This window comes from Manis pentadactyla, chromosome 9, assembly GCF_030020395.1.
Source record: "Manis pentadactyla isolate mManPen7 chromosome 9, mManPen7.hap1, whole genome shotgun sequence".
In the NCBI taxonomy this organism is placed as follows: Eukaryota; Metazoa; Chordata; class Mammalia; order Pholidota; family Manidae; genus Manis; species Manis pentadactyla.
The window spans coordinates 18452484-18475164 of NC_080027.1; the positions used below are offsets into that span (position 1 = coordinate 18452484).

The window sequence follows — 22681 nt, forward strand, 5'->3', positions numbered from 1 at the left end:
TGAAATGGTTAGGGTCACTGATTCATTTGTACTTTAATTGATTGATATCATGTCTCATCACTCTCCTACCATTCATCCTACTGCATTCACCTGATTTTTAGTAATACTAGGCAATTCCAAAGTTGCTCTTGTCTCAGCTTCTTTAAATTTGTTGTTTCCACTGCATGGAATGTTCTTATTCATTTCAGTTGCTGTTTAAATATTACCCACTCAGGAACGTTGCAGAAACCTGCCATGAACTACTTTATAAAATAGTCATTCCCCTCCCACGGGCTTTTTCTAAGACTGCTCTATTCTTCACGGTCATTGTCAGCACTTAGCTCTTGTATGTATTTATTAATCTGTTCATCTGTTTCCTTCAACATAAATGGAAATCCCTTTGAGCAGTAACTTAACCTGGTTATTTTGCTGAAAATAAAGCTTTGAGTTTTGATTTAAAAATTCATTTTACTGAGCATTAGAACAACTCCAGAAGTTCCAAATTATACACATGGAAGCTGCAAAACCTCTATACACTTCAAGAGGAAAATGTCACCAATATCCTCTTGATAATGACCCCAGCTCCTTGCAGGAATTCAGCAGTCTCAAAAAACTTGTACCCCTTACCACTGAACAATCCTTCCTCTTTCTGAATTCTCCAAACTGTTTGCTTGTCCTCCTCCAACTGACCAAACAAGACCACTTAGAACATCTCTCCCTCTTCCAAAAACCACATCTTAGTAAAATACATGCCAATCATACACTGACTCAGTATTTATTCATTTTACCCAATAGACTTACTCTCTTCTAACACCCATGAACTTCTGCTGAAATGAAAATGACAGAAGATGGTTTCCCTTGCTGCAAGTTTATGAATAAACTTTCTTTGTTAATATTGTGTCAGACACAATTTTTCCTTTGGTGCAAGCGTATGAATAAACTGCCTTTTTAAATTTTGTGCAGGACAGTTTTATGCTTCAGAAGTAGTAATGAAAAATAATGGGTGAGAAAAAACATATTCAAATGGTTGGAATAAGGGGCCAAGGAAACCAGTAGAAAATTGAATTATGCCCAGAGGAAAAAAATCAGGTCTGATAAAGAAATATTTTCCATCACCAGGGTTGAGGGGTCTTTGGAATGAATGTCAACTCAGCAAAATTTCCAAATTCTCCAGTGTGTCTTCCACTTCTGTATGTTATGAATAAGAGGTGTTTTTCCTTATTATCTTCACTCTGGTCCAACATGATTTGCTGGGTGTGAATGTAGAATGAGCTGAGTTTTCTTTTTAGTTCGCAAATTATTGGACCATAGAAGCCACATCTAACCTGTTTGATAGCCTGGACATGGAACTGCTATAGTGACTAGTTGGATTTTATATTGCCTCTCTGGTGGTGATGAATGATATGTCTTCAGTGTAGGGGAAATATAAAATGGGTATTTTTAAAAAGCATTAAAATCGAAAAGTCAGGTTAGCTGTTTTCCAAGCTATTTATTTTTTACTCCTGAGTCCACAGGACTTGTGATTGTGTCTTTTCAATGAAATGTGAATATAAGTCATTTATGCCACTTTCAAGCTGGCTTCATGAAATCTTCCACATTATCTTTGCTGATTTGCAAGTTCTAAGATTTTTTTGTGCATTCTTTAGAATTTTGTATATAAACATCATGTTACCTATAAATAAGACAGCTTGACTTCTTCCTTTTCATTTTGGATACCTTTTATGTCTTTTTCTTGCCTAATTTCTCTGGATAGGCCTTGTAGTATAATTTTGAGTAGAACTAGTAATATTAGTATGTTTATCTTGTGCTTTATCTTAAGGGGAAAGATTTCAGCCTTGCATTTTTTAGTATTAGCTGTATTTTTTCTTTTTTTTTTTTCATAAATGCCCTCAACAAGTTGAGTAATTTCCACATAATCCCTAGATTTCTGAGTATTTTTTAAAACAGGAAAGCATTAAAGATTTTGTCAAAAGCTTCTACTAAATGAGATTATCATTTTTATTTCTTCATCTTATTTAAATGGCTAATTATATTCATTGATGTTCATGTATTAAACCATCCCTGTGTTCCTGAGATAAATCCTACTCAGCCATGGTATACAATTATTTTATTATGCTGCAAGGGACCAATGCTTTGTCAGTTATTTTATAAATAATAAAATGTTAGTATTTAACCTTATGAGCAACTGCTTAGCTTTGTGTATATATCTTTTAATATTCCCGAAAAGCCATGAATGTTATGCGATATTATCTTCTCTAAAGATGCAAAGCTGAAGTTTGACTAGATTAAATCACTCTCCTAATTTAAGAACAAGCAATCTGAGTGCACTGAACAAATTTGTACCCATTACAATTTTATGCACTGGGAAAGGTATACATTTGTTTGGAAATGTGGACTCTTAGGTGGCTGTGCTGAGGAAAGAATGGATCTCTCTTTTTTGTTGGAAAAAACGTATTTCCAGTCCAGAAATATCTTGGTAGGGCAAAATAGTGTTGTTTTTTTTAAAATTATTTTGAAAAGGAAATTTTTTGAATCCTCCTTGAGAAAGAGCAAGAGATAACCATGGAATAAAATGAAAATAAAAATTTGAAAACCCACATAATATCAAGTGCTGGCCAAGAAGTGAAACGATTGTAAGGCATGGCTCGTGGGAGTGCAAAATGGTAATGCCACTTCCGAAAACAGGTTGGCAGTTTCCATTTAATTAAACTGATACTTTTACTTTACAAAGTGATGTAAGTTACACATACTTAACCAAATGAAGTTAAAACCTATGTTCATGCAAAAAATGAAATAAGGCAAATGTTGAGATCCAATTTATTCTTTTTTTTTTTGGTATCATTAATCTACAATTACATGAAGGACATTATGTTTACAAGGCTCCCCCCTTCACCAAGCCACCCCCACATTCCCGTTCACAGTCACTGTCCATCAACATAGTAAGATGCTGTAGAATCACTACTTGTCTTCTCTGTGTTGCACAGACCTCCCCATGCCCCCCCCAACACTATACATGCTCATCGTAATGCCCCCTTTCTTTTCTTCCTGCCCTTATCCCTCCCTTCCTACCCGTCCTCCCCAGTCCCTTTCCCTTTGGTAACTATTAGTCATTCTTGGGTTCTGTGCTTCTGCTGCTGTTTTGTTGCTTCAGTTTTCCTTTGTTCTTATACTCCACATATGAGTGAAATCATTTGGTACTTGTCTTTCTCCACCTGGCTTATTTCACTAAGCATAATACCCTCTAGCTCCGTCCATGTTGTTGCAAATGGTAGGGTTTGTTTTTTTCTTATGGCTGAATAATATTCTATTGTGTATATGTACCACATCTTCTTTATCCATTCACCTACTGATGGACATTTAGGTTGCTTCCACATCTTGGCTATTTTAAATAGTGCAGCGATAAACATAGGGTTGCATCTGTCTTTTTCAAACTGGAGTGCTGCATTCCTAGGGTAAATTCCTAGAAGTGGAATTCCTGGGTCAAATGGTATTTCTATTTTGAGCTTTTTGAGGAACTTCCATACTGCTTTCCACAATGGTTGAACTAACTTGCATTCCCACCAGCAGTGTAGGAGGGTTCCCCTTTCTCTGCAACCTCGCCAACATTTGTTGTTTGTCTTTTGGATGATGGTGCTCCTTACTGGTGTGAGGTGATATCTCATTGTGGTTTTAATTTGCATTTCTCTGATGACAAGCGATGTGGAGCATCTTTTCATGTGTCTGCTGGCCATCTGAATTTCTTCTTTAGAGAACTGTCTATTCAGCTCCTCTGCCCATTTTTTAATTGGATTATTTGCTTTTTGTTTGTTGAGGTGTGTGAGCTCTTTATATATTTTGGATGTCAACCCTTTATCGGATCTGTCATTTTTGAATATATTTTCCCATACTGTAGGATACCTTTTTTTTCTATTGATGGTGTCCTTTGCTGTACAGAAGCTTTTCAGCTTGATATAGTCCCATTTATTCATTTTTGCGTTTGTTTCCCTTGCCCGGGGAGATATATTCAAGAAGAGGTCACTCATGTTTATGTCTAAGAGATTTTTGCCTATGTTTTTCTCTAAGAGTTTTATGGTTTCATGACTTACATTCAAGTCTTTGATCCATTTCAAATTTACTTTTGTGTATGGGGTTAGACAGTGATCCAGTTTCATTCTCTTACATGTAGCTGTCCAGTTTTGCCAGCACCATCTGTTGAAGCGACTGTCATTTCCCCTTTGTATGTCCATGGACCCTTTATCGAATATTAGTTGACCATATATGTTTGGGTTAATGTTTGGATTCTCTATTCTGTTCCATTGGTCTGTGGCTCTGTTCTTGTGCCAGTACAAAATTGTCTTGATTACTGTAGCTTTGTAGTAGAGCTTTAAGTTGGGGAGTGAGATCCCCCCTACTTTATTCTTCCTTCTCAGGATTGCTTTAGCTATTCGGGGGTCTTTGGTGTTTCCATATGAATTTTTGAACTATTTGTTCCAGTTCATTGAAGAAAGCTGTTGGTAATTTGATAGGGATTGCATCGAATCTATATGTTGCTTTGAGCAGGATGGCCATTTTGACGATATTAATTCTTCCTAGCCAAGAGCATGGAATGAGTTTCCATTTGTTAGTGACCTCTTTAATTTCTCTTAAGAGTGTCTTATAGTTTTCAGGGTATAAGTCTTTCACTTCCTTGGTTAGGTTTACTCCTAGGTATTTTATTCTTTTTGATGCTACTGTGAATGGAATTGTCTTCCTGATTTCTCTTTCTATTAGTTTATTGTTAGTGTATAGGAAAGCCACAGATTTCTGTGTGTTAATTTTGTATCCTGCAACTTTGCTGAATTCCGATATTAGCTCTAGTAGTTTTGGAGTGGAGTCTTTAGGGTTTTTTATGTACAACATCATGTCATCTGCAAATAGTGACCTTTTAACTTCTTCTTTACCAATCTGGATTCCTTGTATTTCTTTGTTTTGTCTAATTGCCATGGCTAGGACCTCCAGTACTATGTTGAATAACAGTGGGGAGAGTGGGCATCCCTGTCTTGTTCCCGATTGCGGAGGAAAAGCTTTCAGCTTCTCGCTGTTCAGTATGATGTTGGCTGTGGGTTTATCATATATGGCCTTTATTATGCTGAGGTACTTGCCCTCTATACCCATTTTGTTGAGAGTTTTTATCATGAATGGATGTTGAATTTTATCGAATGCTTTTTCAGCCTCTATGGAGATGATCATGTGGTTTTTGTCTTTCTTTTTGTTGATGTGGTGGATGATGTTGATGCATTTTCAAATGTACCATCCTTGCTTCACTGGTATGAATCCCACTTGGTCATGGTGTATGATCCTTTTGATGTATTTTTGAATTCGGTTTGCTAATACTTTGTTGAGCATTGTTGCATCTACGTTCTTCAGGGATATTGGTCTGTAGTTTTCTTTTTTGGTGGGGTCTTTGCCTCGTTTTGGTATTAGGGTGATGTTGGCTTCATGGAATGAGTTTGGGAGTATTCCTTCCTCTTCTATTTTTTGGAAAACTTTAAGGAGAATGGGTACTATGTCTTCTCTGTATGTCTGATAAAATTCTGATGTAAATCCATCTGGCCTGGGGGTTTTGTTCTTTGGTAGTTTTTTATTACTGCTTCAATTTCGTTGCTGGTAATTGGTCTGTTTAGATTTAATGGTTCTTTCTGGGTCAGTCGTGGAAGATTGTATTTTTCTAGGAAGTTGTCCATTTCTCCTAGGTTTCCCAGCTTGTTAGCATATAGGTTTTCATAGTACTCTCTAATAATTCTTTGTATTTCTGTGGGGTCCGTCATGATTTTTCCTTTCTCTTTTCTGATTCTGTTGATTTGTGTTGACTCTCTTTTCCTCTTAATAAGTCTGGCTAGACACTTATCTTTTTTGTTTATTTTCTCAAAGAACCAGCTCTTGGTTTCATTGATTTTTGCTATTGTTTTATTCTTCTCAATTTTATTTATTTCTCCTCTGATCTTTATTATGTCCCTCCTTCTGCTGACCTTAGGCCTCATTTGTTTTCTTTTTCCATTTTCAATAATTGTGACATTAGACCATTCGTTTGGGATTGTTCTTCCTTCTTTAAATATGCCTGGATTGCTATATACTTTCCTCTTAAGACTGCTTTTGCTGTGTCCCACAGAAGTTGGGGCTTAGTGTTGTTGTTGTCATTTGTTTCCATATATTGCTGGATCTCCATTTTGATTTGGTCATTGATCCATTGATTATTTAGGAGTGTGTTGTTAAGCCTCCATGTGTTTGTGAGCCTTTTTGCTTTCTTTGTACAGGTTACTTCTAGTTTTATGCCTTTGTGGTCTGAAAAGTTGGTTGGTAGGATTTCAATCTTTTGGAATTTACTGAGGCTCTTTTTGTGGCCTAGTATGTGGTCTATTCTGGAGAATGTTCCATGTGCACTTGAGAAGAATGTGTATCCTGTTGCTTTTGGATTTAGAGTTCTATAGATGTCTATTAGGTCCATCTGTTCTAGTGAGTTGTTCAGTGCCTCTGTGTCCTTACTTAATTTCTGTCTGGTGGATCTGTCCTTTGGAGTGAGTGGTGTGTTGAAGTCTCCCAGAATGAATGCATTGCATTCTATTTCCTCCTTTAATTCTGTTAGTATTTGTTTCACATACGTTGGTGCTCCTGTATTGGGTACATATATATTTATAATGGTTATATCCTCTTGTTGGACTGAGCCCTTTATCATTATGTAATGTCCTTCTTTGTCTTTTGTTACTTTCTTTATTTTGAAGTCTATTTTGTCTGATACTAGTATTGCATATTGCAACACCTGCTTTTTTCTCTCTGTTGTTTGCATGAAATATCTTTTTCCATCCCTTGACTTTAAGTCTGTGCATGTCTTTGGGTTTGAGGTAAGTCTCTTGTAAGCAGCATATGGATGGGTCTTGCTTTTTTATCCATTCTATTACTCTGTGTCTTTTGATTGGTGCATTCAGTCCATTTACATTTAGGGTGATTATTGAAAGGTATGTACTTATTGCCATTGCAGGCTTTAAGTTTATGTTTACCAAAGGTTCAAGGTTAGCTTCTTTGCTATATTACTATCTAGCTTAACTTGCTTCTTGAGCTATTATAAACACAATCTGATAATTCTTTATTTCTCTCCCTTCTTATTCCTCCTCCTCCCTTCTTCATATGTTGGGTGTTTTGTTCTGTGCTCTTTTTAGGAGTGCTCCCATCTAGAGCAGTCCCTGTAAGATGCCCTGTAGAGGTGGTTTGTGGGAGGCAAATTCCCTCAACTTTTGTTTGTCTGGGAATTGTTTAATCCCTCCTTCATATTTAAATGATAATCGGGCTGGATACAGTAGTCTTGGTTTGAGGCCCTTCTGTTTCATTGCATTAAGTATATCATGCCATTCTCTTCTGGCCTGTAGGGTTTCTGTTGAGAAGTCTGATGATAGCCTGATGGGTTTTCCTTCATAGGTGACCTTTTTTTTCTCTCTGGCTGCCTTTAATACTTTGTCCTTGTCTTTGATCTTTGCCATTTTAATTATTATGTGTCTTGGTGTTGCCGTCCTTAGATCCCTTGTCATGGGAGTTCTGTGTACCTCTTTGGTCTGAGAGGCCATTTCCTCTCCTAGTTTGGGGAAGTTTTCAGCAATTATTTCTTCAAAGACACTTTCTATCCCTTTTTCTCTCTCTTCTTCTTCTGGTACCCCTATAATGAGGATATTGTTCTGTTTCTATTGGTCACTCCGTTCTCTTAAAATTCTTTCATTCCTGGAGATCCTTTTATCTCTGTCTGCATCAGCTTCTCTGCGTTCCTGTTCTCTGTTTTCTAGTCCATTAATGGTCTCTTGCATCTCATCCATTCTGTTTTGAAGTCCTTCCAGAGCTTGTTTTGTTTCTGTATTCTCCCTCCTTAGTTCTTGCATATTTCTCTGCAAGTCCATCAGCATGGTTATGACTTTTGTTTTGAATTCTTTTTCAGGAAGACTGGTTAGATCTATCTCCCCAGGTTCCTCCTCAGGGGAAGATGTAGCAGATGCTGAAGCTGTCTGGGTTAGTCTTGTCTGGATCAAATTTTTTTGCCTTTTCATGTTGATAAGTGCAGTGGTGAACTATTGGCTTTCTGTCAGCTGGGAGAGCTGAGGCTTTCCACTAGCTCCTGGCCTCTTTACTGGGGCAACTGCGACCCCTAGTGGCTTGTGTTGGGCAATTGCATGTAGACTGGGTCTCTGTATCTTGCGCAGCTGGTATGGAGGAAGCTCCCTTGCTGTGGGCGTGGCCAGCCTCAGGCTGCTGCTCTGCTATGGCGGGGCCCCGGAGGGGTAATGGACGGGGGGCTGTTTGGCTGTTTACCTCCGTGAGGGGTCTCAGAGCTGTTGCCCAGGGGGTTAGTGCGCCCGGAGTTCCCTGGAATTTCCAGCAGCTAGACTGTGACCCAGTATGTTTCTGTCCAGCTGTGGCGTCTCTGTCCCTTTAATACTTTCAAAAAGCACTCGCTTTTCTTTGTCACAGGGGCACCAGCTTCGGGACCCGCTCACAGGTCTTGCTGTCCTGTTTCCCTAGTTTCCAGCACCCCACGCATGCACTGTGTCTGCGCTCTGGGTGCAGATGGCTGGGGCTGGGTGTTCGGCAGTCCTGGGCTCCCTCTCCCTCCCGCTCCGACTCCTCTCCTCCCGCCAGGTGCTGGGGGGAGGGGCACTCCAGTCCCGCCGGGCCGGGGCTTGTATCTTACCCCCTTCACGAGGCGCTGGGTTCTCTCAGGTGCAGATGTGGTCTGGCTGTTGTCCTGTGTCTTCTGGTCTCCCTTTTAGGGATAGTTGTATTTGTTTTATTTTCAAAAATATATATGTTTTTGGGAGGAGATTCCTACTGTCCTACTCACACTGCCATCTTGGCTCCACCCACCAAGATCCACTTTATTCTTAACCTCCAGGCTCTAGCACCAACCCAAATATTCCTCAGCAAGGAAATGGATAAACAATCTCTAGTGTCTGTATAATGGAATGTCATCCAGCAATAAAAAAAATTTTTATTGATATATTATGGGTTGAATTGTGTACCCCAAAACTTATGTTAAAGTGCAAACCCCCAGCACCTCTGAATGTGATCTTGTTTGAAAACAGAGGTATTACAGATGTAATTAGTTAAGATGAATTTATAATGGAACCGAGTGGACGCATTGTTCATATGACTGGCATCTTTACCAAAGGGAAAATTTGGAGACACACACACACACGGAGGACACTATGTGAAGATGAACACAGAGATCAGGATTCTACTGCAGAGACCAAAGAACACCAAAGATTGCCTGCAAAACCACAACATCTAGAGAAAAACATGACACAGATCCTCACTTACAGTCTCTGGAAGGAACCACGGACCCCACTCTGAGAACACCGTGAGCTCAGAATTCTGAAGTCCAGAAATATGAAACATTAAGTTTCTGTCATATATCATCAGGTGTGTGGTACATTCAGTCCTAGGAAATGAATACAGGTAACAATATGGAAGGTTCTCAGATGCACACCATGTAACCCAAAGAAGCCAGTCAAAGGCTCCATGAGCTAGGACTCTGTGTACATGGCATTCCTGCAAAGACAGAACAATAGAACAGAAGATAGTTTAGCGGTCACCATGAGCATTGGATAGGAGAGGGGTTGAACACAAAGAGTCTCAGAGGTTTGTTTCTGCAATGAAGCTCTTCTATATCTTAATTGTGTTACTGGTTCCATGACCATATAAATTTGAGCCAAACCGTTAGAACTCTACACTAGAAACTCTGCATATTGCTGGTTGTAAGGTATAGTTTAATTAGAAAGTAGGGGGAAAATAAATAAGATGTAATACAAAAACATGTGCACCCTCAATATATCCAACTAAGCCCCCACAGGCAATTTAATTGTTTCTTTCCTAGGAAAGTGAGGTAAGAGCTATAGATGCCCTCCTAGGGGACATCCCCAGAGAACTCATGTCTCCTTAACTCCCTTCTGATTTCCATGAATAAACTTCTAAAATACAAATATGACTCAATGTGACCTCATTTTAGAGGGACCAGATTGTGTGTTGAGCCTCTTTGGCCATCATTTATTCATTTGAATGTTAACAGTTGTTAACTCATGAGGCTCTTTCCTCCCAGCCCAAAATCCTGACCTAGGATTTACTATGAACATCCAATCATGGCTAGGGAAAACACCTCAAGAAGAAAATTATATTGACTGATTTTAAATGATATGCCATAAGCAAGGTGTTCAATAGAGATTCCCTCATTTTCTATTCACAGACACTATTCCTTGAATTACATGAGAGAATTCATTTAGTCTATTTTACAGATAGAAGTAGATAAGAGACTCCTCCAAGAGTACACAGAGAATGCACAGTAGACTCAGGAGTAGAGCACAGGTTCCTGGCTCCATGCCGTGTTCTTGCCCTCGTCGTTACTTGCCCTAGAGACCCAGGAAATTATTGACCAGAACCTGACCGAGAACATCTCCAACAGTATGTCTTATTATTCCATGCCTGAATTTCTGATTTCAGACTCACTACTCAGGATTGACTGTCCCTTCTTTTCCAGCAGCAAGGTAAGCCCCTATATTCCATACACACTTTTAGTGAGAAGTGTATTTCAAGCAAAATCAGTGGAGCAGCTGTACTTACTATGAGTTATTTAAGCACAAAAAATAGATTTTTAAAATATCTTCTGAACAGTGAGTTGATCCATGACTTAAGTATCAAAGTTCCATCATACAGAGTTTAGTGATAATTGTGAAACATCATGCTGCTGTCCTAAAGAGATTAGTTTTTTTAAAAAAAGGATAGGGAATGCTGTGATTGAGTAGGTATTAATTTCATCACATTCACTGTTAAAAAATATATATGCATAGTAAAATAATCCTCTTTCAAAGTACAGAAGGGTTGAACTTGAATTAGCAACATCCATACAGCATCCATACATACGACATACATCCACACATACGCACTTCAACTTTACTGCCATCACAACTACATTTAATACTATTTTATTTCTCATTGTTACAGGGTATTGATTCTAAATAACATCTATGGAAAACAACACAGAAGTGACTGAGTTCATCCTCCTCGGACTAACCAGTGCCCCAGAACTGCAGGTCCCCCTTTTTATAATATTCACTCTCATTTACCTCATCACTGTGGTTGGAAACCTGGGGATGATCCTGTTGATCCTGCTGGACCCTCGTCTCCACACCCCCATGTACTTCTTCCTCAGTAACCTGTCTCTGGCGGACTTTTGTTACTCTACAGCTGTCACTCCCAAGGTCATGGCTGGGCTCCTTACAGGGGACAAGATCATCTCCTACAGTGCATGTGCTGCTCAGATGTTCTTTTTTGTAGCTTTTGTTGCTGTTGAAAATTTCGTTTTGGCCTCCATGGCCTATGACCGCTATGCAGCAGTGTGTAAGCCCCTCCACTACACCACCACCATAACCACAGGTGTGTGTGCTTTCCTGGCCATCGTCTCCTATGTCTTTGCTTTTCTGACTGCTTCGATTCACGTTGGAAACACGTTCCATCTTTCATTCTGTATGTTGAATGTCATCCATCACTTTTTCTGTGATATTCCTGCAGTGATGTCTCTGTCTTGCTTTGACAGACAGGCTAGTGAACTCATTCTTGTTGTTGTGGCAAGTTTCAATATCCTTTTTGCTCTCCTGGTTATCTTGATTTCCTACCTGTTCATATTTATCACCATCCTGAAGATGCCCTCGATGGAAGGATACCTGAAGGCTTTTTCCACCTGTGCTTCCCACCTCACAACAATCTCCATCTTCTATGGGACAGTCATCTTCATGTACGCCCAGCCCAGCTCCAGCCATTCCATGGACACAGACAAAATCACATCTGTGTTCTATGCTATGATCATCCCCATGCTGAACCCTATGGTCTACAGCCTCAGGAACAAAGTGGTCAAAAGTGCATTCACGAAGGTTGTCAAGAAGGCAAAACAGTCTTTAGGCTGCACCTCCTAAACTTGTAGGATCCACAATAACCCGGTTTCATTCCTGTTAGGTCTTTTCCATGCAATAACTCACCTTTTATGTCACACATTGCATTTAAATTTCTGACAAAACACCCTTACCTCTTCAATAGCTTGTCACATAGCAAAAAGACAATAATATATCCAGATTGTAATGTCTGCAAAAGGATGGCCAAGAGGCACCTTAAAAATTTTTAGATCCTGCTTGTCATAAACCTTATTAATTTCATTTGCTTTACCCATATGTTCACATTTTCTCAACCATATGCCCATTTAAGTGCATTTGTAAGACATAGCTCACAAAAACCCATGAATAGAAGCACAGGTAAGGATCGCATGTGTGTTTATGGGCACAAAAGTGGGAAGTTCATTAACATAGATAGCTGGAGTGTGGCTAGCTTTTAATTTTAAAAGTTAAAATAATTAATTGTGGTATTAGATCATAAATTTATGCCTAACATTTTCATTTCTGTAGTTAAAATAACTATTATAAAAGTCCAACATGAAGAAAAACATGTCCCAGATTTTTTAATGAAGATATATGCCTTTAATTGGCATATTTTTTAGAACTAAGTATAGCATCTTAAAGGAATTAATATTTATGTCTTCCATAACTTGGTAGAAAAAGTATGGATGCTTGATAATATTCAAGAGCAGGAATGGTTGAGTATAAGAAAAGGGGATTGATTGATAATAAAGGAATTTTTTAATTTTTCTGTTTCTGACTACCTATTATAAACGTTGTAAAAAAATGCACTGAGTGATAATAATGTTATCCTTTTTTTTTCTGGAAATACCGTGAAATGAATAATGTCACTCTTTCAGGATACTTTACTTTTAGATAAGCTGTCATGTCTTGCCACTCTGCTACTGATTCACCCCACTTCATTCACACTGATTTCCTTGTTGTTCCTGAACAACTCCAAGCATGCTCTGCCTCAGGGTCTTTGTACGTCTGTCGCCAGTGCTCAAGAAGCTGCCTCACTTCCTTCAGGTCTTTACTTAAATGTTTTCATGTCAATCACCCCTCCCCCTGATGGACATGGTTCCCTCCTTGCTTTCCTCTTCATGGTCCTGATTCATACTCAATTACTATTATTATTAATTTACCTATTTATGTGTTCACTTGTCCATCTATTTCTCTGCCTAGAACATACACTACCCAAGAGGAGGGACTTTGCTTCCTTCCTACCAATGTGTAAATAACAGCCTGGGTCACACTAGTTTCTCAGGAAACATTATTAAATTAACAAATCAATCAATTAATTAAGCTTTGAGTCCAGCAGTCAATATATTTGAGTTGCTGGCAATTTAGTTCATTAGTTATCATATAATTTCTTAGAAATGAGTTTAGAGCATTTCATAAGATGCAACAATTTTTGCTCCATTTCTCACACATTCCCTGTAGTTCCCCACTTTTGCAAAAACTAATCCCTTGGTAACCACAATGTCAAGTGAATATTATATAATTAGCTTAAATTTTTCATTTGGAATTTCTCATTGTCAAATGATACATTAAATCAATTCTGTTTAGTAAATCATAAAAAGACAAAGTATGAGACTATGAGAAATTTCCTACCTTAATTTTCAAAATTCCTTCATACTTATTAATGATTACCTCCAAGGATTCTAAACATGTATGGAAAGTGTAAGCATGACAATATAATAAAGATACCTATGTCAGTATGCTAATAAAATGTACAATAATTATGTATTCTAGTTTGATCCTCAGGTGCTTTCATTCTAAACCTACCCAGAGGAATTTGTGCCCATGCATTCTTTCCCATCTCTAGGAAATTACAAGCATTGACCATCCCAAGATTTGTAGAACTGTGCTTGAATGTTCTAGGAGGGTCATGTTGATATTAGTGGGGACAATATGGTACAGCCCAAATATCTCCTACTGGCTCTGAAGTCAGTAAAAATGGTGATTTTTTTCCCTCCTAGGAACATTTTTAAATGATTATTTTAAATAGATTATCAAATTTTAGAATAATTTTAGACTTAAAAAAATTTCTGTGGCATTACAGACTAGTCCTGCATACCTTTCACCAGCCCCTACTATTGTTAAGGTCTTACTTTACCATGATACACCTGTGAAAGCAAAGAAACCAACACTGGCACATGACTGTTATCTAAACATCAAGACTTTATTCAGATTTTATTATTTTTCAAATTGGGTCCTTTTTCCCTACCACCATCCAGTCCAGGACACAACATTACACAGACCTGTCACATCTCCTCAGTCTTTTCTGATACGTCACAGTTTCTCAGTCTTTATTTGTTTTCCATTACCTTGATAGGTTTGAGAAACATGATCAGGTGCTTTGTCCAATGTTTTCAATTTGCATTTGTTTGATTTTTCTTTTCTTATGAGTAGACAGAAGTTACAGGTTTTGAGGAAGAATACGGAATGTCATTCTCATCATGTCCTCTCGGGGGATATATGTTACCAGTGACTTGTCACTAGGGATGTAAACCTTGATACCCAACGAAGGTATTTGTGCCAGCTTATTCACTGGGGTTACTCATTTTGCACGCTCTATACTCTATTCTTTGTAAGCTAGTCACAAAGTCCAAGCCACAGCCAAGGTGGCATGGTGGTACACTCCCCCTCTAGAGGAGGGGGTTCTAAACATGTTATTTAGACTTCTAATGAAAGTCTCTGCTTTGTTTGTTTCTCAGCATGGGCTCCTATATATTCGTTTTACACTCTGATTATTATGCGATAGTACATGATCTATTTCATTACTCAACTTGTTCCATCTTTGGTCATGGTGAGCACTTCGCATTTAACCCCTGTTTCCTTTGATATTCCCCATCCTTTTGTTTTTGTTTTTGTTTTGTTTTATTTAATTTTGTCTTGTTCCTTTCTGGAAAGAAAGGTTCTTTAGGCTCATCTTGTACTGTTCCAGTTCCACACCAAAAATCAGTTATTTGTTCAAAGAGTCCTGCATCCTTTTATTAGAGAATGATATTTAGGAAATGAGATCTGTGTGTTTGGTATACTCATTGCTCTCTAGGGTCACTTCATAGTCCTCTAAGCAGACAGACCTAGAAAATATATGGACATATGTATGTGCCCATGTATACATACAAACCTATCAAATCAATACTACTTTCTAATTCAATTCATATAAATATGACAGATTTTCTAGTTCAATTTCTAATTCAAGGATTTTTCTTTCTAATTCATTGCATACCTATATAGACAGAGACTGAGCACTGCACATGACTTCATACTGAAGTCTCCAGTATAATTAATTTCATTTCAGCCTTCCCCCTACTTCTTTGACCAACTTATGATTATTTGGGGGTTTTTTTTGTTCAACTCCAATATACAAGTAAATCCATTCCAAAATTGTTAACTGGTATCTCTATGAACAACAAATTTACTACTGGAGTGCAATCTTTTAATAAAGCTCCTTTCAGTTTTCACCTGTGTAACTGAAAGTTTCCATTCAAAACATTTTTCCATAATTACTTATGTCAGCTCTTTTCTCCCTGTCCTCTCAATGGGCTGTATTCTTTTGTAATAATCTTTCTTCGGTTTGGAGATTCCCCAAACCTCCAACTTGATTATTGTTACATGTAAGCCCTAAAGTTCAGTATTAATGATGTACAGTTCTATTGATTTAGACAAATACATACATTCATTTATCCACTATCCCAACGTGTACAGAATAATTCCATCACTGTCAAAATAATCAATGTGTCCCTTGGGAGATAACTCTCCCATCTCCTAAACACTGAATACAACTCAATGTTTTCCTGTCCTTACAGTTTTCCTTTACCAGAATGCCACATGAATAAAATTACACAATATGTAATGCAATTCATTCACTTTTTGGTTTTCCTCTGATTCTTTCACTTATCAAAATACACTTAAATTAATTTGTTTTGTTCTATGAAACAATGGCTCATATCCTTTTAATTCCTAAGTAGTATTCCTTTTATGACCAACACAGTTTTACTTCTATTTTTTTTTTTTTGCTTTATTTTAACATTCGTCTTTGGGAGTACATCTCATTGCTTCCAGATTCTCAGTGAAGCTGCTACAAACATTTGCAAACAGGGTTTTGTGGAACATAAAATTTCAATTCACTGTGGTAAATATCTGAGTGTGCAAATAGTGGGTCATGTGAGAAGTCCACAGATAACTTGATGGGAAACTGCCAAATTGTCTTCCAAAGTGATTGCACTTTTTACATTACCACAACTTATCAATGAATGATGGTTCCTGTGGCTTCAAATCATTGCCAGTATTTGATATTATCAATTTTTGACTTTGATGGAAATCATTTCAGAGACAACAAACTATCTTACTTTTGATTATCTGAGAATGCTTCAATTTCTCTCTCATTTTTGAAGGACAGTTTAACCAGATATAGAAAATTTGGCTGTCGGGTTTCTTTCACACAACTTTAAATATCTAATAACACTGCCTTCTGCTTTCCATGGTTTCTGATGAGAAGTCAGCTATAAATCTTATTAAGAATCCTGTATATATGACATGTCACATCTCTACCTTCTTTCAGTAATCTTTTCATCCCTGATTTTCAGTAACTTTATTAAATGTATCTCATTATGTATTTCTTTGTGATATCCTACTTGAAGCTTGATGGATGACTTCAATGGGTAGATTCATATTTCTTAATCAAATTTTGAGAAATTTCAGCCTTTATTTCTTCAAATATTCTTTTTACCTCCTCTCTTTCCTCTCCTGCAGGAATCACACTGTGCATATGTTGGTGCATCTGATGGTGATCCACAGGTCTCTTAAGCTCTGTTTTGGTTTTCTTGATAATTTTCTGTTCCTCAGAGTGGATTAATTAGATTGAATTGTTTTTAAATGTGTTAATTCTTTCTTCCTCCTACTCAAAAAATTGTCAGAACCCTCTAGTGAATTTTTCATCTCAGTTATTCTATTTTCATCTCCAGAATTTATATTTAATTCCATTTGATCACTTATATCTCTTTGTCGATATTCTCTAATGTTGAGGCATAATTCTCCTGGTTTCCTTTAGGTCTTTGAGCATATTTAAGACAGTTGATTTAAAATCTGTGTCCAGGAAGTTCAGTGTCTGTGCTTCCTGAGGTAGAGTTTCTGTTAGTTTCCTTTTCTTCCTATGAATGGGGCATATTTTCTTATTTTTATGAATGTGTCAATCTTTGTTGAGAACTGGACATTGGGAATATAGTTTAGTAACCCTGGAAATCAAATTTTACCTCCTTTGGGTTTTTTTGTTTTTGTTTTACCTGCTGTGGTTTGTATTTGTTCGCTTAATGGGTTTTCTAAACTGTTGACTGTGTGATCAGTAGTGCTGTTTGAAGTCACTGTCCCTTTAGCTTGTGGTCAGTTATTCGTTTGACAGAGATTTCCTTTAACACCATGGTTAAGTCACCATTTTCACGATTTAACATTTACTTGGTTGTTGTACCCTGGAATATTTTCCAGAGTACTGAGAAAATGCTCATTCTGACAGTTTTGGCTTTATTAGGGTGTGTATATGTGTGCATGTGTGAGTGTGTTTCTGTGATGTGACAGGCCTTTGAATCCCTACACTTCCATTTTCCCAGCTTCTCTCTTGTAAGAACACTGTTTATTCCTTTTAGAGCCCACTGAATAACTATGATAATCTCCAAAGTCTTTATCTTTCAGTCAACCAGACTTGCAAAGTCTTTGCTACATTAGCTAACATTATACATTCCAGGTAATAATGAACTGATATTTGAGATCCTTATGATTCGGTGTACTGCAGATCCATTTCTCACATATGACAGTGCAGGTCCGTACACAGGTCATCCAGGGAGGGGCAGAGTCTCCCCATGTGGTCACTCAAATGCAAAGGCTGATGAAGGCTTCACCATCTGCAGCCACAGTTGCTATATTGTTTCCTAAGTTGCTGTGGCAGAAGGAACAACAGAGGGTTTGTAAATATATTTCTCCCACTCAGAAAATAATATATATATGTATATATATCATTTCATCTGGTAGTCCACTGTCTGCTACTAGTTCATGTCCTAGCCCAGCCACACTGGGGCAGGAACATGTAGGGCAGCATATGTATTGTTTGGGTGACACTAGTTTGCTGACCAATGCCATATCATTTATTTTATAAGGATTAAAATATTAATATTTAACCTTATGAACAACAGATGTGTGGTAAGCATTGTGGTCAGCTTTGTATATTCCATATCTTACAAAACGCTTGAAAAACTGAAGGTTGCATGATGTTATGACCTCCTTTCTAAAGATGAGAAGCTTGATTAATTAAATCACTTTCCTGAATTTAAGGACATGCAATCTGAGTACACTGAACAGATTCATAGGTCTTTGTTGAAATTCTCTAATGCTGAGATGTAATTCTCAACCAAGACTCTTTTCTGCATTGAGAAAAATGTAAGTCAGCTTGGAAGTGTGGACGCACAGATGACTGTGCAGGGGAAAGAATGGATCTAGCTCTGCTGATGGAAAAAGAAAGCATTCCAAGCCCACAATTGTCTTGGTAGGACAAAGGAATGTTTTTAAAACAAGACTTAGCCAAGGTAATTTCTTGGATCTTTCTTGGAAAAGAACATGAAATAAAACAAAAATAAACATTTTAAAACCCTTAAAATAGCAAGTGCTGGCAAAGACGTGAAGCAATTATACTGCATTGCTAGTGAGAATGCGAAATGGTGGTGCCGCTTCAGAAAACAGTTTGGCGATTTTCCTTCAGTTTTAAAGACATACCATCTGACCAGGCAACCCAACTAGCAGATATTTACCCAAATGAAATTAAAACCTATGTTTATGCAAAATAAAATTAGGCAGGTGTTTAGATGCAGTTTATTCTTAATCTCCAGATAATGTCCATACAATGGAATATCAGCAAGCAATAAAAAAAATCATTACTGATATATTATAGGTTCCATTTTGTCTCCCCAAATTTATACATTGAAGTCCTAACCCCTAGTACCTCAGAATGTCATCATGTTTTAATGTGGGGTTATTACAGATGTAAAGGTCAAGATTAAGTCATGCTTGAGCAGAGTGGGCTCATAATTCATAAGACTGGTGTCCTTATCAAAAGGGAAAATTTGGAGAGATACATACACACACACACACACACACACACACACACATACACACAAAGAGAACACCACGTGAAGATGAATGTAGCTACCAGGATGATAAAGCAGAGGTCAAGCAACACCAAAGATTGCCAGCAAAGTACTCAATATCTAAGAGAAAAACATGAAATAGATTGTCCCTTACAGCCTTTAGAGAGAACCAACAGAAACAGCCCTGCCAACACCGTGATCTAAGATTTCTACCCTCCAGAATTATGAAAGAGTAAATTTCTGTTGTGTATCATCAAGTTTGTAATGCATTTTAATGGTAGCTCTAGGAAACGAATACAGGTAACAATGTGAAGATTCTCAAATGCACATAATGCAACCCAAAAGAAACCAAAGTCAAGGTTCCATGAGCTAAGATTCTATGTAAATGGCATTCTTGCAAAGACAAACAATATGGACAGAAAATAGTTCAGTGGTCACCATGGACATTGGATAAGATTAAGGGTTAAACACAAAGCAGCTCAGAGGTTTTGTTTAGATGATAGAATTCTTCTATATCATGATTGTGTTAGTAGTTCTATGACTATATAAATTTGAGCCAGATGTTAAAACTATACACTAGAAACTCTGGATATTGCTGTTTGTAAGTTATAGTTTAATTAGAAAGTTGGGGGAAAATAAATAACAGTACAAAAACATGTGTGCATCCTCAACATATCCAACTAAATCCCCACAGGCAATTTAATTGCTTCTTCCCTGGGAAAGTGAGATAAGAACTATAGACGCCCTCCTGGGGGTCATCCCTAGAGAACTCGTGTCTCCTTTACTCCCTCCTGATTTCCACTAAGTAACCTCTAAAGTCCAAGTATGATCCAATGTGATCTCTTTTGTTAGGGAACAGACCATGTGCTGAGCCCCTCCGCCATCATTTACTCATCTGAATGTTAATTATTGTAAGTATGTACAGAGCTTCCCTCCTACCCTCAAATCCTGACCTCAGGTACTATGAACCTCCAGCCATGGTTAGGGAAAACATGATGAAAATTATATTGATTGATTTGAAATGGTAACCCACCAGCTAGGTATTTTTATATAGCTTCCCTCACTTGCTATTCACAGATCCTATTCCTTGAATTATGTGAGAGAAGTCTTTATTTCACAGAAAGAATAGGTAAGAGGCTCCTCCAAGGATGTGCAGAGAAAGCACAGTGGACTCAGGAATAGAGCACCAGCTCCTGGCTCCATGCCGTGTTCTTGCCCTCATCGTTACTTGCCTTAGAGACGCTGGAAACTATTGACCAGAACCTGACCAAGAACACCTCTCACAGTATGTCTTATTATTCCATGGCTGAATTTCTGATTTCAGACTCACTACTCAGGATTGACTGTCCCTTTCCAGCAGCAAGGTAAGCCCCTACATTCCATACACACTTTTAGTGAAAAGTGTATTTCAAGCAAAATCAGTGGGGCATCTATACCTACTACGAGTTATTAAGGCACAAAAACAGATTTTTAAAGTATCTTCTAAGCAATGAGTTGATGTACGACCCAAGTATCAAAACTTCCACGAATGTGGAGTTCAGTGATACTTCTGAACATTATCATGCTGCTTTTCTAGATTCGTTTTTAAAAATGGACAAGGGATGCTGTAATTGAGTAGGCAGACATTTCGTCATCGTCAATATTTGTTGACCTTCTTTGAAGATTAAAAAAAGATGATTGCGAATTAACTCTTAAACTATAGAATAAAACTATAGAATGGCTGTATAGGGTTAGCAAACCCATACTCCTCTCCCCACTGTAAACTTTTCCCCATAGTCTCACTCATTGTTGCTAGCACAACTATAAATGCTAAAAGCTAGGCCTTTGATTTAGTCACAGCTCAGCTTGAATCCTAAATCTTGAATTTTCTCCATACTAGCCATGTAATTATAGAACTTCACATAGTTTATCAAATCCTCAGTTCTCTTAAGGGTAAAACAGAACTAATAATACTACTTACCTTATAACAGTATTGTGAGGATTACATAAAAAGATTTGTATATATGCATGCACACACACACACACATAAACATACATGCAGGTAGGTCTCATTAGTGCTTGTGGAGCACAGTATATTCTACAAATGGCTGTGACTGTCAAATGCAGGCAAACATAACTTCATGGGTTATCATGTGCAGCCACCTAGTGAAAGGATTAAGGACAACTGAAAAACAACGATTATCAGATGGTAGATGCCCTTCTAAAGATTGTGAGGCCAAATAAAAAGAATAAAACACTATTCCATCACAAGAATAGATTCGAATAAAAAATTGTAAGACGTGTAATTGACCAAAAAACAGATCATTAAGTTAAAGACAGCTGACAAACTAGGATCTTCCACCCATTGATTCCTTTGGTTCAACTTTGAGATGGTAATAATCAGAGGAAGAATGAGTCCAAACCAAACATGGATTTTAAGGAAGAAACTATGCAAAAGAATGGCTCACATTAAATGGCTGGAACAGCCACTCACGCAAGCAGAGAAGGGACAGATTGAGAAGCACTGAGGAAACTCTCCGGGGACCAAGGCTGTGAGCAAAGACAAGTGGGAGAGACAGGAGGCAAGACTGAAGCCCTGAGCCTTGGATCTAACCACCCATCTTTCTCAAACAAACATAGGCTGCCATTCCATGTTAGTACTAATATTATACTTAACTAATCAAACTGTGCTAAATAGCCAGCATTTTGCTCCCTGTTTCTTATACATTTTATCTCATTTATTTCTTAAATAGTACTTAAGTTCTGTCTCATTACCATTTTCATTTTGTAGATGAAGAAAAATCAGGTTCAGGGTAGGAAGGCAAGGACCAAGGACTCTAGGTAATGAGTGGTAGGGCTGATCTGCATTTACCTGAAGCTTTATCCTTGATGCTATGCTTTCCTTCAGGTTGACTCTGCTGGTCATATATGCCCCTGTGCTTCAGTTAGCCTGCCACATGCCCTTTGCATGTATCTCTGTTACTTCACAGTAAACCCAAACACTGAGTTTAGGATATTGGAGATATAGACATTTTTAAAGGAATTAAATTCAATTTGATTTAAATTCAGCTAAGACCAGTAAACTTGGGAATTATCTGCCTGGGTACAGAGCTTGGTTTTGGCAGTAATAATTCTGTGAACTTAAATACATTACTCAACCATTGTGCTTCATAAGTCAAACAGGGATAACAACAAATCTCTTAGCGTTGTTGAGGTTGTAATAAATGAATTTCCATGTAAATTGTCTAGAGCAGTTTCTGGCACATGAGCAATATAGATCTAAGTATTTACTAGGGTGAGGAAAACTAAGTCGATAGAAATCTTCATTCAAAGCATTCATCTTCATCAAGACATTGCACTTTCTACATCTCCGTTTACAAATTCACAGAATTTAAAAGTTGGAGACCTATCCATGAAGATCTTTCAGCTTCAGTGTTGTGAAACTTTACAGAAAATGTTGCCTTTTATTTTATTGCTTAGTTGATATTTTAGATCTTCAGAATCTTCAAGTACAAATTATTGCTATAGTGAAATGGTGTATACATATTTACACACACACCATTGAATAAATTTCACTTATCTCTTATTTGTTCATCATCCTGTTCTTTTATTTCTCATTGTTACAGGGCATTCCTCAATTCCCTAATAACA

The 22681-nt window shown here is 37.7% G+C and overlaps 1 protein-coding gene across 1 annotated transcript; it reads left to right on the forward strand.

The window, feature by feature from the left end:
• The first annotated feature begins 10988 nt into the window (after positions 1 to 10988).
• Positions 10989 to 11936, forward strand: LOC118909680 (olfactory receptor 5B2-like). The gene has a single exon (XM_036880400.2). It carries the CDS (start codon positions 10992 to 10994, stop codon positions 11934 to 11936), a length of 945 nt encoding a protein of 314 aa, XP_036736295.2. The 5' UTR covers positions 10989 to 10991.
• Positions 11937 to 22681: the final 10745 nt, after the last annotated feature.